This window comes from Mobula birostris, chromosome 7 (genome assembly GCF_030028105.1).
Source record: "Mobula birostris isolate sMobBir1 chromosome 7, sMobBir1.hap1, whole genome shotgun sequence".
NCBI lineage: Eukaryota > Metazoa > Chordata > Chondrichthyes > Myliobatiformes > Myliobatidae > Mobula > Mobula birostris.
The window spans coordinates 173,819,235-173,835,072 of NC_092376.1; the positions used below are offsets into that span (position 1 = coordinate 173,819,235).

General features: G+C 42.2%; 1 protein-coding gene across 2 annotated transcripts in view; it reads left to right on the forward strand.

The window, feature by feature from the left end:
- The window catches only part of rnf130 (ring finger protein 130), a 156,238-nt gene extending 140,612 nt beyond the window's left edge, over positions 1 to 15,626 (forward strand). The window contains exons 7-9 of one of the 2 annotated variants that reach the window (XM_072264105.1): positions 6,082 to 6,172; positions 12,300 to 12,359; positions 15,457 to 15,626. In XM_072264105.1, coding sequence (XP_072120206.1) covers positions 6,082 to 6,172; positions 12,300 to 12,324 — 116 coding nt within the window. In that variant the 3' untranslated portion in view covers positions 12,325 to 12,359; positions 15,457 to 15,626. Of the gene's footprint in view, positions 1 to 6,078; positions 6,173 to 12,299; positions 12,360 to 15,456 lie in introns of both variants that reach the window. The other variant, XM_072264103.1, reaches the window with a different exon arrangement.
- Positions 15,627 to 15,838: the final 212 nt, after the last annotated feature.

Sequence of the window (15,838 nt, forward strand, 5' to 3'; positions counted from 1 at the left end):
TTGTCCCTTGTAATCCTTTTGCTCTTAACACATCTGTAGAATCCTCCTTCATCTTGTCTGCTAGGGAAATCTCATGCCATCTTTTAGCCATCCTGACTCCCTTCGTAAGTATTCTCCTGCATTTCTTGTATTCCATAAGCACCTCATTTGTTCCTACCTGTCTATACCTGCTATGTACTTCCTTCTTTATTTATTTATTGTCATACAGTGCGGAGTAGGCCATTCCGGTCCTTCGAGCCACGCCACCAAGCAGTCTCCCAGTTTAATCCTAGTCTAATCATGGGACAAGTTACAATGACCAATTAACCTGCCAACTGGTATGTCTTTGGAACGTGGAGGAAACTGGAGCATTCAAAAAGAAATCCACTCAGTCGGGGGAGAACGTACAAACTCCTCACAGGCAGTAGCAGGAATTAAACTCCGGTTGCTGATACTGTAAAGCATTGTGCTGTCTACTACACTACTTGCCACCCCTGTTTTTCTTAACCAGGGGTTCAATACCGCTTGAAAACCAAGGTTCCCTACACTTGTTATCTTTACTTTTTATTCTGACAGGCACATACAAGCTTTGTACTCTCAAATTTTCACTTCTGAAGCCCTTCCCACGTACACCTTTGCCCTAAAACAGCCTGTCCCAAGCCACACTTGCCAAATCCTTTTTGATACCATCAAAATTGGCCTTTCTCCAGTTTAGAATCTCAACCCACAGATCAGACCTATCTTATTACATATTTACTTTGAAACTAATGGCACTGTGATTGCTAGATGCAAAGCGTTCTCCTACACAAACTTCTGTCAACACACACAAAATGCTGGAGGAACTTAGCAGGTCAGGCAGCATCTATGGAGGAGAGTAAATAGGTGACATTTCTGGCCAAGATTCTTCATCAACGATGGATGAAGGGTCTCAGCCTGAAACGTAGACTGTTTATTCTTTTCCATAGCTGCTGCCTGCTCTACTGAGTTCCTCCAGTGTGGTTCCTCCTTATGTGGTTTAGATTTACAGCATCTGCAGATTTTCTCATCTATGTGCTACAAACTTCTGTCACCTGCCCTGTCTCATTCCCTAATAGCAGATCAAGTATCACACTCTCTCGTTGGGATAATCCACAATTCAACCACAATATCAACAGATTTTGAATAATTGCTTCTGAATTCCTTTAGAAGAGATAACTCTGTTTTTAATTTTTTTGTTCATTTTCTACATCTCGTAATTTTAAGTATTTCTCATTACCAGAAGCAGTTGACCTCTGATATTTGGGCACCACAATAGCATAACAGATAGCACGTCACTTTTGCAGCTTGGTATCAGAGTTCAGTATCAGAATCAGGTTGAATATCACCAACATATGTCATGAAATTTGTTATCAGCATGTACAATACAGTACATAATAATATAGAGAAGAACTGTGAGTTACTGTAAGTATATATATTTAAGGGGATGGATGGGTCCTGAGATGGACGTTCTGCTCACTGAAGGAAGGTGAAGTCTCTTTTTTCCAGGTGTAGTGATCACTATAGGACCACTGTTTGGCTTGCAATGCAGAAAATTACTCGCATTTGGCCTCTCCTACACTACTGTGCCCACAGCAATGCCTTCACATGGCGTCCCTGGTCTTACTAAGTTTGCTATGTCATGTCATGACTGAGTGCTCAGCGGTATAACTGGGCGGGCAGGTTGGGCTCACTAGCCTTGGTTGGCAGCCAGCCAAGGAGAAGGTCAACTCCAATTCCAACCCAGGTAGATGGGACTCATTATCCCTGCCAGGCAGTCGGTCTAGGAGAAGAACAACTCAACCTACAGCCTTGTGGTTGCTACAGCTGTTGCAGCTCGCTGTGCCATTGTGGAAGGTCCCCCAGCCTAGAGAGTGGAATTGGTCTGTGTGCACCAATCCTCACTATAAACCAACGCAGTGCAGGTGAGAAGAAAACTCCTACAACAATGGAGATATTTCCTTCTGATCTTCGCAAGAGAGGAACCAGCCATCATCATCATCACCATACATATTAAATAGGTAGTACAAAAAAAGAAATAAAAAGTAGTGAGGTAGTGTTCATGGGTTCAATGTCCATAAAAAAATCAGATGGTAGAGGGGAAGAAACTTTTCCTGAATCGTTGAGTGTGTGCCTTCAGGTTTCTGTACCTCCTTCCTGATGGTAACAATAAGAAGAGGGTGTGTCAGGGTTGTGCAGTCCTTAATGATCGACGCCACCTTTTTGAGGATCTGCGCCTTGAAGATGTCATGGATACTACAGAGGCTAGTGCCCATGATGGAGCTGACTACTTTTACAACTCCGTTCAGTTTAGTAGCACCCCCCCCTTGCAATGATGCAACTAGTTAGAATGCTCTCCAAGGTACATCTGTAGAAATTTGCAAGTGTTTCAGGTGACATACCAAATCTCCTCAAACTCTTAATGAAATATAACAGCTGTCTTGCATTCTTTATAGCTGCATTGATACATTGGGACCAAGTTAGATCTTCAGAGATATCGACACCCAAGAACTTGAAATTGCTCATTCTCTCCACTTCTGATCCCTCAATGAGGACTGGTGTGTGTTCCCTCTTCTTACCTTTTCTGAAACCCACAACCAGCTCTTTGGTGTTACAGACAGAGTGTAAGGTTGTTGTTGCAACACCACTCAACTAGCTGGTATATCTTGCTCCTGTATGTCCTCTCATCGCCATCTGAGATTCTTCCAACAATGATTGTTTCATCAACAGATTTATAGATGGCATTTGAGCTGTGCCTAGCCACACTGTCATGGGTGTAGAGGGAGTGGAACAGTGGGCTAAGCACACCTCCCTGAGGTGTGCCAGTGTTGATTGCCAGAGAGGTGAAGATGTTATTTCCAATCCACACAGATTGTGGTCTTCCAGTGAGGAAGTCAAGGATCCAGTTGCAGAGGGCTGTAGAGGCCCAGGTTCTGCAACTTTTCAATCAAGACTGTAGGAATGATGGTGTTAAACACTGAGCTGTAGTCAATAAACAACATCCTGACAGAAGTTTTCATATTGTTCAATCCCGGTGTCCTCTGTAGGAACTCCCTGTACATCCTCACTAATCAAGAACCTATCTACCTCCGCCTTAAATATATCTAATACCTTGACTTCCACATCCACCTGAACAGCCTGTCATACGAAGAGTGTTTGAAGGCTCTGGGCCTGTATTTACTAGATTTCAGAAGAATGAAGGGTAACCTCATTGAAAGGCCTTGATAAAGTGGATGCGGAGAGAGGATGGTTCCTGTGGTGGGAGAGTATAAGACTAGAATACACAGCCTCAGAATAGAGAAGCATCCTTTTAGAACAGAATTGAGGAGCAATTTCTTTAGCCAGAGAGTGCTGAATCTGTGGAATTCATTGCCACAGGCAATGGTAGGGGCCAAGTCTTTATGTATATTTAAGTCAGCGATTGATAGGTTCTTGATTTGTCAGCCCACGAAGGTATATGGGGGGAAGACAGGAGATTGGGGCTGAGAGGGAAAATGGACTTTTCTTTGACCTCATCCCCAACTTGCTCCAAATTATCTTAAATTCATGCCCCTAGCTAATTACCTTTCTGCATCAGTTCTTCCTACTGCCCTGCTTAAACTTCATAATTTTACACATCTCAATTAAATTTCCCTTCAACTTTCTTGTTCCAGGTCCCAGTGTATCCAATTTTACCTCATAGCTAAAGTTCTCCATTTCAGGCAACATTCTGATACATTTCCTCTGTGCCCTGTTAGTATCTCTTCAGATTATATCCTGTCTTGAAGTTGGAGGACTGGAGGCTTGTCTTGAAGTGTGGACTGGTGAGAGCAAGGAACAGGGCTTGTTTTGCTGCCATTGTTTTTGTTTCTTGTTGTGTTCTGTGTTGTTCTGCCGAGTGTAGTGGGCATGTTGTGTTAGCAGCAGAAGCATAGCAACACTTGCTGGCTGCCCAGCACAATCCTCACTGATTTGATTTGATGCAAATAACACATTTCACTGTGTATTTTGATGTATATGTGACAAATAAAGCTAATCTTCAAATTTTTATTCTGGGAGTGAAAGGGTTAACGTGAGGAGCATTTGATAGCTCTAGGCCCTTGCTCACTGGAGCTTAGAAGAATCAGGGGAGATCTTATTGAAACCTAAATATTGAAAGGCGTAGATAGAGTGGTTTGGAGAGGATGCTTTCTATAGTGGAGAAGTCTAGGACCAGAGGGCACAGCGTCAGAAACGAGGAATGTCCATTTAGGAAAGAAACAAGGAGGAATTTCTTTAGCCAGAGAGTGGTGAATCTGTGGAATTCATTGCCACAGACAGCTGTGGAGCCAAGTCATTGGGTATATTTAAAGCAGAGGTGGATAGGTTCTTGATTAATCAGGGCATCAAAGGTTATGGGGAAAAGGCAGGAGAATGGGGTCAAGAGGGATAATAAATCAGCTGTGATGGAATGGCAGAGCAGACTTGATGGGCTGAATGGCTTAATTCTGCTCCTATATCCTGTGGTGTAAGTCAGTCTTTGACAATGATTAAATACATATGATTGTTCAATATGAAACATCCTGTATTCTCTGACAAACTTTTCATTTTAATTTTTAAAAGAAAGCTTTGACCAAGTTGTTCGGTAGCAAGTAATATTATTTAGAGCATTTACAAGCTATGACAATCTTCCAATGTTCTTCACATTTGAACATAGAAAATGAGTATCAACTAACATGTGGAGTGGTAACTAATCTCATGTCGATGTGGACACATGATGCAGCTTTCCACTGGGATTCATTAATGTTCAGAATTAGTAGTCTTTTTGCCATCCCTTATGCACTTACATTTATGTGTTGGCAGTCAGACTGTCCTGACTGTGATCATCTCCTTTGGCACCAGTGGAAAAAGGAAACAAAGATACTGTTACCAACAAGGACGTGAAGAAATCCCAGCTGATCTCGTTCTGAGAAAATCAAATGGTGGTCTGTTGATTAATGCTAGCAGAACAGAATTATATTGTGTCTCAGAGGAGTCAACTAGTGATGCTGGATTTTGCTATCTTTTTTAAATTTATTACACTTTGGAAAACGTGTAGACTTGGGAATAATTTTAAATGGTGTTAGAGTCATGGAGCACTTTGGCACGGAAACAGACCCTTCGGTCTATCTACAAATGTAGTTCATGCCAAGTAATTATTCTGCCTAGTCCCATCCTTGTTCTTTGACTGTATCTAAAACAGGACACCTAGGAAATATCGGGCTGGGCTGAGTCGCCATGGATTTCTATGAAAGAAAGTATAGAGCTGACTCTACAGCACAGATTCAGGCCCTTGGGCCCATTTAGTCTGTGCTGACTCATACCTGGACCATAGCCCTGCATACCACACTCCCCTTGAAATGATTACATAACTATTCCTATCAGAATATGTTAATTAGAGTTGTGCAGTCGGTCCAGTGTTTCCATTTGCTGTACGATCTCTTTACGTGAATCAAAATCGGGTTTATATCACTGGCATATACCGTGAAATTTCTAATTTTGCAGCATATATATATAAATTAGTCATGCAAAAGAGAGGGAAAAATGCTGAGATAGTGTTCATGGATTCATTGTCCATTCAGAAATCTGATGGTGGAAGCTGTTCCTGAAACGCTGAATGTGTGTCTTCGAGCTCCTGTACCACCTCCTTGATGGTAGCAATGAGAAGGGGACATGTCCCGGGTGATGAAGGGCCTTAGTGATGGATGCCACCTTTTTGGGGCATTGCATTTTGCAGGTGTACTGGATGCTGGGGAGGCTAGTGCCCATGATGGAGCTGGTGGAGTTTACAACTTCCTGCAGCTTTTTCTGATCCTGTGCGGTGGCCCCTCCACACCAGACAGTGGTGCAACCAGTTAGAATGTTCTCCATAGTAAATCTGTATAGAAACTCGCCTAATGACCCTCTGTCTGCATCCTCACACTGCATTCTGGTTGATTCTGCGTCAGCACTTGTTCCCAGATGCTTTCTCTTTCTTTCTCTTCAATCAATCACTTTCTTATGCTGCAGCTACTGCTCCTGTGTAGACGAATCTCCTCATTTTTTACTTGCTGTTCCTGGAATGATTGACCTTTCCTTTGTTAACAGAAGAATGGCTTATTATTGCAAGTTTTGGAGTGCTTAGTGCCCTCACTCTGTTCTACATGGTAATCAAAGCAACAGCAGCTTCCACAGCAGATGAGTAAGTACATCAAACTTTTCCATTTTGTTCTGTTTCATAAATGATTCTGTTTTCTAGCCATCATTTCAAATAGTTACTATTTGAAGATCTGATAGAGGTTTACAAGACAATGAGAGGCATAGAGAGAGTAGGCAGACAGTATCTTTTTCTCAGGGTTGTAATGTCTGATACCAGATGGCATGCATTTAGGTGAGAGGGGGTAATTTCAACGGAGATGTGAGGAGCAAGTTTTTTACACACAGAGAGGTGAGTACCTGGAATGCACTGCCTGGGGTGGCAGCAGAGGCCAATACATTTGGGACTTTTGAGGGATGTTTAGATAGACCCACGAATAGGAGGAAAATGGAAGGATATGGACATTATATAGGCAGATTAGTTTATTTGGTCAAAGGGCATGTTCCTGTGCTGTACTGCTCTAAGAAGGTAACCAGCAACAACTTTCCCAATGAGTTATATGGCAAAGAATTTCACTGCTTTAACTACGTGTCTACTGAACCCAAGCAGGTTTCAGTGTTCAAATCTCAGCAGGGAAAGTGTAAATTAAGGATGAATCACATTTTTACCTTTTGGAATGACCAAATATACACAGTGATGACATTGTTTATTCCAGATTGTTTCATGTCATTTCCAATACACAAGTGTAAAGAAGAATGAAATAATTGTTACTCCAGATCCAATGCAGCACAGTAAACACAATAAGATAAAGAACTTAATAATGAAAGATGCAATAAATATAAATACATAATATAGCTTATGGATTGATTGTATGTCCATAAAATTACACTAGGCACAGGAGTGTCTGTACATAAGGTGACTGACAGGAAATGATAAAGTAGTGGTGGTTGGGGGTGTGGAAGGGTGGGTTAGCGGATAGAAGTGTTGATTAGCCTTACTGCATAGGGAAATTAACAGTTTTAGAGTCTGGTAGTCCTGGTGTGGATGCAGTGTAGCCTCATTCCTGATGGGAGTTTGACAAAACAGTCCATGAGCAGTGTGGGTAGGATACTTCATGATAGAAACATAGAAACATAGAAAACTTACAGCACAATACAGGCCCTTCAGCCCTCAAAGCTGTGCCGAACATGTCCCTAGCTTAGAAATTACTAGGCTTACACATAGCCCTCTATTTTTCTAAGCTCCATATACCAATCCAAAAGTCTCTGAAAGCCTGTCGTATCTGCATAATGTGCGCATAACATCCTCAAGGGTGGTAATCTCAGGATTGCTACCTGTGCTAGGTGCCAGTGAGGGTAGGAATAGGATGCTCTGGAGGAGGAACAAGTGGCTGAGGAACTGGTGTAGGGGGCAGGGTTTCAGATTTCAGGATCATTGGGACCTCTTCTGGGGCAGGTGGGACCTGTACAAGAGAGACGGGTTACACTTGAACCACAGGGGGACCAATATCCTTTCAGCAAGGTTTGTTAGTGCTATTGGGGAGGCTTTAAACTAGATTTGCAGGGGGATGGGAACCAGAGTGCCAGAGCTGACAGTGTGGCTGGGGTGAAAATAAATGATGTTGAAAGTTTAAGCAAATCCGCTGATAGAAAGGTTGTGAGTGGTAGTAAAAATCTTCTGAGGTGTATATATTTCAATGCTAGGAGTATTGCGGGGAAGGCAGATGAGTTGAGGGCGTGGATTGACACGTGGAATTATGATGTTGTAGCAGTTAGTGAAACTTGGCTACAGGAGGGGCAGGACTGGCAGCTTAATATTCCAGGGTTCCAATGTTTCAGATGTGATAGAGGCAGAGGAATGAAAGGTGGGGGAGTAGCATTGCTTGTTAGGAAAAATATTACAGCAGTGCTCGGGCAGGACAGATTAGAGGGCTTGTCTACTGAGTCCTTATGGGTGGAGCTGAGAAACAGGAAAGGTATGGCCACATTAGTGGGATTGTTTTACAGACCACCCAATAGTCAACGAGACTTGGAAGAGCAAATCTGCAGAGAGATAGCAGGCAACTGCAGGAAACATAAAGTTGTGGTGGTAGGGGATTTTAATTTTCCATACATTGATTGAGACTCCCATACTGTTAGGGGTCTAGATGGTTTAGAGTTTGTAAAATGTGTTCAGGAAAGTTTTCTAAATCAATATATAGAGGGACCAACTACAGGGGATGCAATATTGGATCTCCTGTTAGGTAACGAATTAGGGCAAGTGACAGGAGTCTGTGTAGGGGAGCACTTTGGTTCCAGTGATCATAACACCATTAGTTTCAATTTGATCGTGGACAAGGATAGATCTGGTCCTAGGGTTGAGGTTCTGAACTGGAAGAAGGCCAAATTTGAAGAAATGAGAAAGGATCTAAAAAGCGTGGATTGGGACAGGTTGTTCTCTGGCAAAGATGTGATTGGTAGGTGGGAAGCCTTCAAAGGGGAAATTTTGAGAGTGCAGAGTTTGTATGTTCCTGTCAGGATTAAAGGCAAATTGAATAGGAATAAGGAACCTTGGTTCTCAAGGGATATTGCAACTCCGATAAAGAAGAAGAGGGAGTTGTATGAAATGTATAGGAAACAGGGAGTAAATCAGGTGCTTGAGGAGTATAAGAAATGCAAGAAAATACTTAAGAAAGAAATCAGGAGGGCTAAAAGAAGACATGAGGTTGCCTTGGCAGTCAAAGTGAAGGATAATCCAAAGAGCTTTTACAAGTATATTAAGAGCAAAAGGATTGTAAGGGATAAAATTGGTCCTCTTGAAGATCAGAGTGGTCGGCTTTGTGCGGAACCAAAGGAAATGGGGGAGATCTTAAATAGGTTTTTTGCGTCTGTATTCACTAAGGAAGCTGGCATGAAATCTATGGAATTGAGGGAATCAAGTAGCGAGACCATGGAAACTGTACAGATTGAAAAGGAGGTGCTTGCTGTCTTGAGGAAAATTAAAGTGGATAAATCCCCGGGACCTGACAGAGTGTTCCCTCGGACCTTGAAGGAGACTAGTGTTGAAATTGCGGGGACCCTGGCAGAAATATTTAAAATGTCGCTGTCTACGGGTAAAGTGCCGGAGGATTGGAGAGTGGCTCATGTTGTTCCGTTGTTTAAAAAAGGATCGAAAATCCGGGAAATTATAGGCCAGTGAGTTTAACGTCAGTAGTAGGTAAGTTATTGGAGGGAGTACTAAGAGACAGAATCTACAAGCATTTGGATAGACAGGGGCTTATTAGGGAGAGTCAACATGGCTTTGTGCGTGGTAGGTCATGTTTGACCAATCTGTTGGAGTTTTTCGAGGAGGTTACCAGGAAAGTGGATGAAGGGAAGGCAGTGGATATTGTCTACATGGACTTCAGTAAGGCCTTTGACAAGGTCCCGCATGGGAGGTTAGTTAGGAAAATTCAGTCGCTAGGTATACATGGAGAGGTGGTAAATTGGATTAGACATTGGCTCGATGGAAGAAGCCAGAGAGTGGTGGTAGAGAATTGCTTCTCTGAGTGGAGGCCTGTGACTAGTGGTGTGCCACAGGGATCAGTGCTGGGTCCATTGTTATTTGTCATCTATATCAATGATCTGGATGATAATGTGGTAAATTGGATCAGCAAGTTTGCTGATGATACAAAGATTGGAGGTGTAGTAGACAGTGAGGAAGGTTTTCAGAGCCTGCAGAGGGACTTGGACCAGCTGGAAAAATGGGCTGAAAAATGGCAGATGGAGTTTAATACTGACAAGTGTGAGGTATTGCACGTTGGAAGGACAAACCAACGTAGAACATACAGGGTTAATGGTAAGGCACTGAGGAGTGCAGTGGAACAGAGGGATCTGGGAATACAGATACAAAATTCCCTAAAAGTGTCGTCACAGGTAGATAGGGTCGTAAAGAGAGCTTTTGGTACATTGGCCTTTATTAATCGAAGTATTGAGTATAAGAGCTGGAATGTTATGATGAGGTTGTATAAAGCATTGGTGAGGCCGAATCTGGAGTACTATGTTCAGTTTTGGTCACCACATTACAGGAAGAATATAAATAAGGTTGAAAGAGTGCAGAGAAGGTTTACAAGGATGTTGCCAGGACTTGAGAAACTCAGTTACAGAGAAAGGTTGAATAGGTTAGGACTTTATTCCCTGGAGCGTAGGAGAATGAGGGGAGATTTGATAGAGGTATATAAAATTATGATGGGTATAGATAGAGTGAATGCAAGCAGGCTTTTTCTGCTGAGGCAAGGGGAGAAAAAAACCAGAGGACATGGGTTAAGGGTGAGGGGGGAAAAGTTTAAAGGGAACATTAGGGGGGGCTTCTTCACACAGAGAGTGGTGGGAGTATGGAATGAGCTGCCAGACGAGGTGGTAAATGCGGGTTCTTTTTTAACATTTAAGAATAAATTGGACAGATACATGGATGGGAGGTGTATGGAGGGATATGGTCCGTGTGCAGGTCAGTGGGACTAGGCAGAAAATGGTTCGGCACAGCCAAGAAGGGCCAAAGGGCCTGTTTCTGTGCTGTAGTTTCTATGGTTCTATGGTTCTATGTTGGCATTCATTTCTGGAGGTATCGGATATAAGAGCAAGGATGTGATGTTGAGGCTCTTTAAGGCACTCATGAGACCACACTTGGAGAGTTGCGTGCAGTTTTGGGCTCCTTATTTTAGAAAGGATATACTGACATTGGAGAGGGTTCACAGAAGATTCATGAGAATGATTCCAGGAATGAAAGGGTTACCTTTTGACGAACGTCTTGGCAGCTCTTGGGCTGTATTCCCTGGAGTTCAGGAGAATGAGGGGGGGTCTCATTGAAACATTCCAAATGTTAAAAGGCCTCAACAGATTAGATATGGCAAAGTTGTTTCCCATGGTAGGGAGTCTAGGACAAGAGGGCACGACTTCAGGATTGAAGGACGTCCATTTAGAACAGAGATGCGGAGAAATTACTTTAGTCAGAGGGTGGTAAATCTGTGGAATTTGTTGCCATGAGCAGCTGTGGAGGCCAAGTCATGGGGTGTATTTAAGGCAGAGATAGATAGGTTCTTGATTAGCCAGGGTATCAAAGGGTATGGGGAGAAGGCAGGGGAGTGGGGATGATTGGAAGAATTGGATCAGCTCATGATTGAATGGCCAAGCAGACTCGATGAGCCAGATGGCCTACTTCTGCTCCTATATCTTATGGTCTTATGTTACTGGTCCTTACCTGGCGCCTTTCTGTATATATGTTTTTGATGGCAGATAGGCTGGTGCCGGTGGTGCATTGGGCAGTTTTGACTACCCGTTGTAGAGTCTTCCTGTCCACCACAGTGCAGTTTCCGTACAGTCAGTGATACAGCTTGTTAGGATGCAGTCAAGCCAAATTTATCTTGGATAAGTGAAGCTAACACAGTGCTTTCATATTTAATCCAGATACATTTTTAATCAAATCATCACAGTTTATAATTCAGACCTCTCAGTGGGTACATAATCAGATTTGTCTGTGCTGTATGAGAACTTAGATAACAGTTGTTCCATCATACAAAGATAAGTAATAAGCTAACAGAATAATACCTTTAATCCAAAGAACCTCGCAAGGGGTGACACCTGCTACTATGTTGCTAGAAAAATAGAAAAATCACTGAACAGTTACATGTTTATAAGTGATGATATAAAATTACACACACAAAATGCTAGAGGAACTCAGTAGGTCAGGCAGCATTAATGGAAATTAATAATCAGTCAATGTTTCGGGGCTGGTGGCCCTCCTTATCCCCTTTCTCCTGTGGTCCACTCCCCTCTTCTCTCCTATCAGATTCCTTCTTCTCCAAACCTTTACCATTTTGATCTATCACCTGCTAGCTCTGACTTTACCCTCCTCCCTCATCCACCTGGTCTCACCTATCACCTTCTAACTTGTACTCCTTCCCCTCCCGCTACCTTCTTATTCTCGCATCTTCCTCCTTTCTTTCCAGTCCTGATGAAGGATCTCAGCCCCAAAAATTCTACTTTCCACAGATGCTGTCTGACCTGCTGAGTTCCTCCAGCATTTTGTGTGTGTTGCTCTGGATTTCCAGCATCTGCAGAAGCTCATGTGTTTATGCAGTTCTGATGATTACAGAGTTCATTGCAGGGAATATGGACATTATATCATGTACTAACACAACAATCAGATTAACATTCTAAACTATTTTTAACAAAGTTAAGAGTGTTTTGTTAAACGAACAGTATGATTCCCATTTTAGAGCTGAAACTCAGACAACACAGTAGTGAAAGAATGGATATGAAAGAAGATAATTGTACATGTAAGTACTTTAACAAGAGACTTCCACCTTAACACAAATGACACATTTCACTGTATGTTTTGGTGTACATGTGATAAATAAATGAATCTATATCTGAATCCTCAGAAGCATCTTTAGAGGCGGAAACAGAGCTAATGTGTCATTCTGCTGATCCTTCATCCACACTGAAAAACTGAGAACACAAACATGTATTATGTTGCAGAAAGGGAAATGGGTGAAGCAAACAAAAGAGTCACTGTGATTGGGCAGGTTGTCCACAGCTTCCCTCTCTCGGTCATCCACGACTTCCTTCTTTCTGTTGTCCATGATTTCTCTCTCTCGGTTGTCCACAACTTCCCCCTCTCAGTGGTCCACGACTTCCTTCTTTCTGTTGTCCACGATTTCTGTCTCTCGGTTATCCACGATTTCTCTCTCTCAGTTGTCCACGACTTCCCTCTCTTGGTTGTCCATGACTTTCTTCTCTCTGTTGTCCAGAACTTCCCTCTTTCTGTTGTCCAGAACTTTCTTCTCTCTGTTGTCCACAATTTCTTTCTCTTTGTTGTCCACAACTTATTTCTCTCTGCTGTCCACATTCTTTTCTCTTTTGTCCACAACTTCCCTTTTTCTATTGTCCACAAATTTCTTCTCTCTGTTGTCCATAAATTTCCTCCCTCCGTTGTCCACAACTTCTCTCTTTCTGTGGTCCACAACTTCCCTCTTTCTGTGGTCCATAACTTCCTTCTCTCTGATATCCACAACTTCCTTCTTTCTATTGTCCACAACTTCCCTCTCTCAGTTATCCACAGCTCCCCTCTCTTGGTTGTCCACGACTCCCTTCTGTCAGTTGTCTATGACTTTCCTCTCTCAGATGACACGAGGTAATGAATGAGCAGAAAGAGGGGAAAATAAATGGTGCAGCTTTGAGGTCCAGAGCTCCGCAGTGGAAAATTGAACTAAGGGTTGTGGGAAAAAGGCAGGTGGGTAGACCTGAGTCATGGCCAGATCAGTTGGATGGGCCAAATGGCCAACTCTGCTCCTAGTTCTTATGTTCTTATTTTTTTAGAGATACAGCATGGTAATGGATCCTTCTGTCCAGCAAACCCACACAGCTCAATTGCACCCATGTGACCAATTAAGCTTTAGATTTAGATTATGAGGACATTCAGTCCTCATTTATTGTCAATTAGAAATTCATGCATTAAAAAATGATACAATGTTCCTCCAGTATGATATCACAGAAACACAAGACAGACCAAGACTAAAACTGACAAAAACCACATAATTATAACATATAGTTACAACATTGCAAAACAATACTGTAATTTGATGAGCAGACCATGGACACAGTTAAAAAAAAAGTCTCAAAGTCCCGATAGCCCCAACATCTCACGCAGCCAGTAGAAGGGAGAAACTCTCCCTGCCATGAGCTTCCAGTGCCGCAAACTTGCCGATGCAGCACCCTGGAAGCACCCAACCACAGTCCGACTCTGAGTCCGTCCAAAAACTTTGAGCCTCCGACCAGCCCTCCGACACCGAGCACCATTTCCGCCGAGTGCTTCGACCCCGCTCCGGCTGCTGAGCAACAAGCAAAGCCGAGGATTCGGGGCCTTTCCCTCCGGAGATTTTGGATCACACAGTAGCGGCGGCAGCGAAACAGGCGTTTCAGAAGTTTCACCAGATGTTCCTCCATGCTCTCATGTCTGCCTTCATCAAATCAGAATTGTGCACGGCATCCTACTTGACAGATAACAGAGATCATCACCAGAGAGGCCGCGTGTGCTGTATCGCGCTGCCATCTTCTCGTCCTCCTCCAGAGACCTTTGGACTCTGGGTGGAAACTGATACACCCTGAGGAAATCCACATGTCATGGGGAGAACATACAATCTCCTTACAGGCAGTGGCAGAATTGAACCTGGTTCACTGCTGCTGTAAAGCTTTACCCTATGTGAATTGAAAGCTGGACTGTTAAATATCAAGACTCCGTTGTATAAGTATCAGTTTAGATTTTGTTGAAAAGAAAAACTGGAAGGAATATTCAGTCATCTGAGCCTGTTTTTATCATTCAGTGAAATTAAGGCTGAGATATGACCTGGCTCCATACATCTGCATTTGCACTGTACACCTTTAATGTCTTTGATTCACAAAATTTTCCCAGTCTTGAATTTTAAAGTTAAGGTTTATTGGCATTGGGCACACAAGCCCAATACAAACATGACAACCATAAGTTAGCATCAACTTAAGTTAAGATATAGTAACTCACATAGCTTACACCAGAAAGACACTAGTGCAAGTTGAGAGAGAGAAACACTGGGTAATGTTAGAACTTTTCCAGTCAGTCTAAGAACCTGGCACCAGTGGCGATAAGGCTGATGACCCAAGCATCAGTTATCATTTGTAAAGCACATTTCAAACTTATATCATCTTCTCCTTCTTCAATTGTTTGCTGGCACTGTTGTTGAAAGGCTTGACTCTAACCTTTTAAACATCTCAAGATTGATTAATTCATTACTAGAGCACAAGTGTAAAGGAGAACGAAATAATTGTTACTCTGGATCCGAGGCAACAAAAAAACACAAAAGAGACAGTAATAAAAATAATAACAACACATTAAATATAAATACATAAGATAGCTTATATAGAGAGTTTGTATGTCCATAAAGTGACACTAGGCACAGGAGTGTCTGTACATAAGGTGACTCTGATAGAAAATGATGAAATAGTGGTGGTTGGGGTTGTGGAGAGGTGGGTTAGTGGGTGGAGTTTAAGGTAACCTAAAGTTAAATTTTGCCCCTTGGAAATGAATTCTCCCTGTCTACTAAATATACACAAATTATCCCTTAACCTAAATTCCAGGCTTGCTTCCCTTACAGAGGTGACACTACCAAGTCTTGTAAAGTGGTGTGTGATTCTTTATTAAAATATCACGCAGTAGAAAGAAATAATGATTGTGAACATTATGAGCACTGTACATTCAGTTGTAAATGAAAACTATTCACAATTCCACTGTTTTATAATCAGTTCCTCTAAACCAAACCTGAATATATTTTAAAGCAGCACAAATCATAAGAATAAATCCTTTTATTGCTCAAATTAATAAAACTTTCCTTCTGTTCACAGGCTTCAACGGTGCTGAATTCAGTCCTGCTGCACCCACAGAGCATCTGGATTTGATTTTCTGTTACTAGAAGTTCTGCTGAACCTAAGTCTATTTTTTTATGTTATTTTTCCACATTCTGCGCCTAAAGCTTTGTTAGAATCATCTTTCAATAAAACCAAATTGAATTGAATTGAATTGACTTTCTTACATCCTTCACATACATGAGGAGTAAAAATCTTTTATGTTATGTCTCCAACTAAATGTGCCATGTGCAATCATAGTAATTTATAACAAATAGAACAGTCAATGTAATATAGAGTACACTCAAATCAGCGTGAGTTCATCAGTCTGATAGCCTGGTGGAAGAAGCTGTCCCGGAGCCTGTTGGTCCTGGCTTTTATG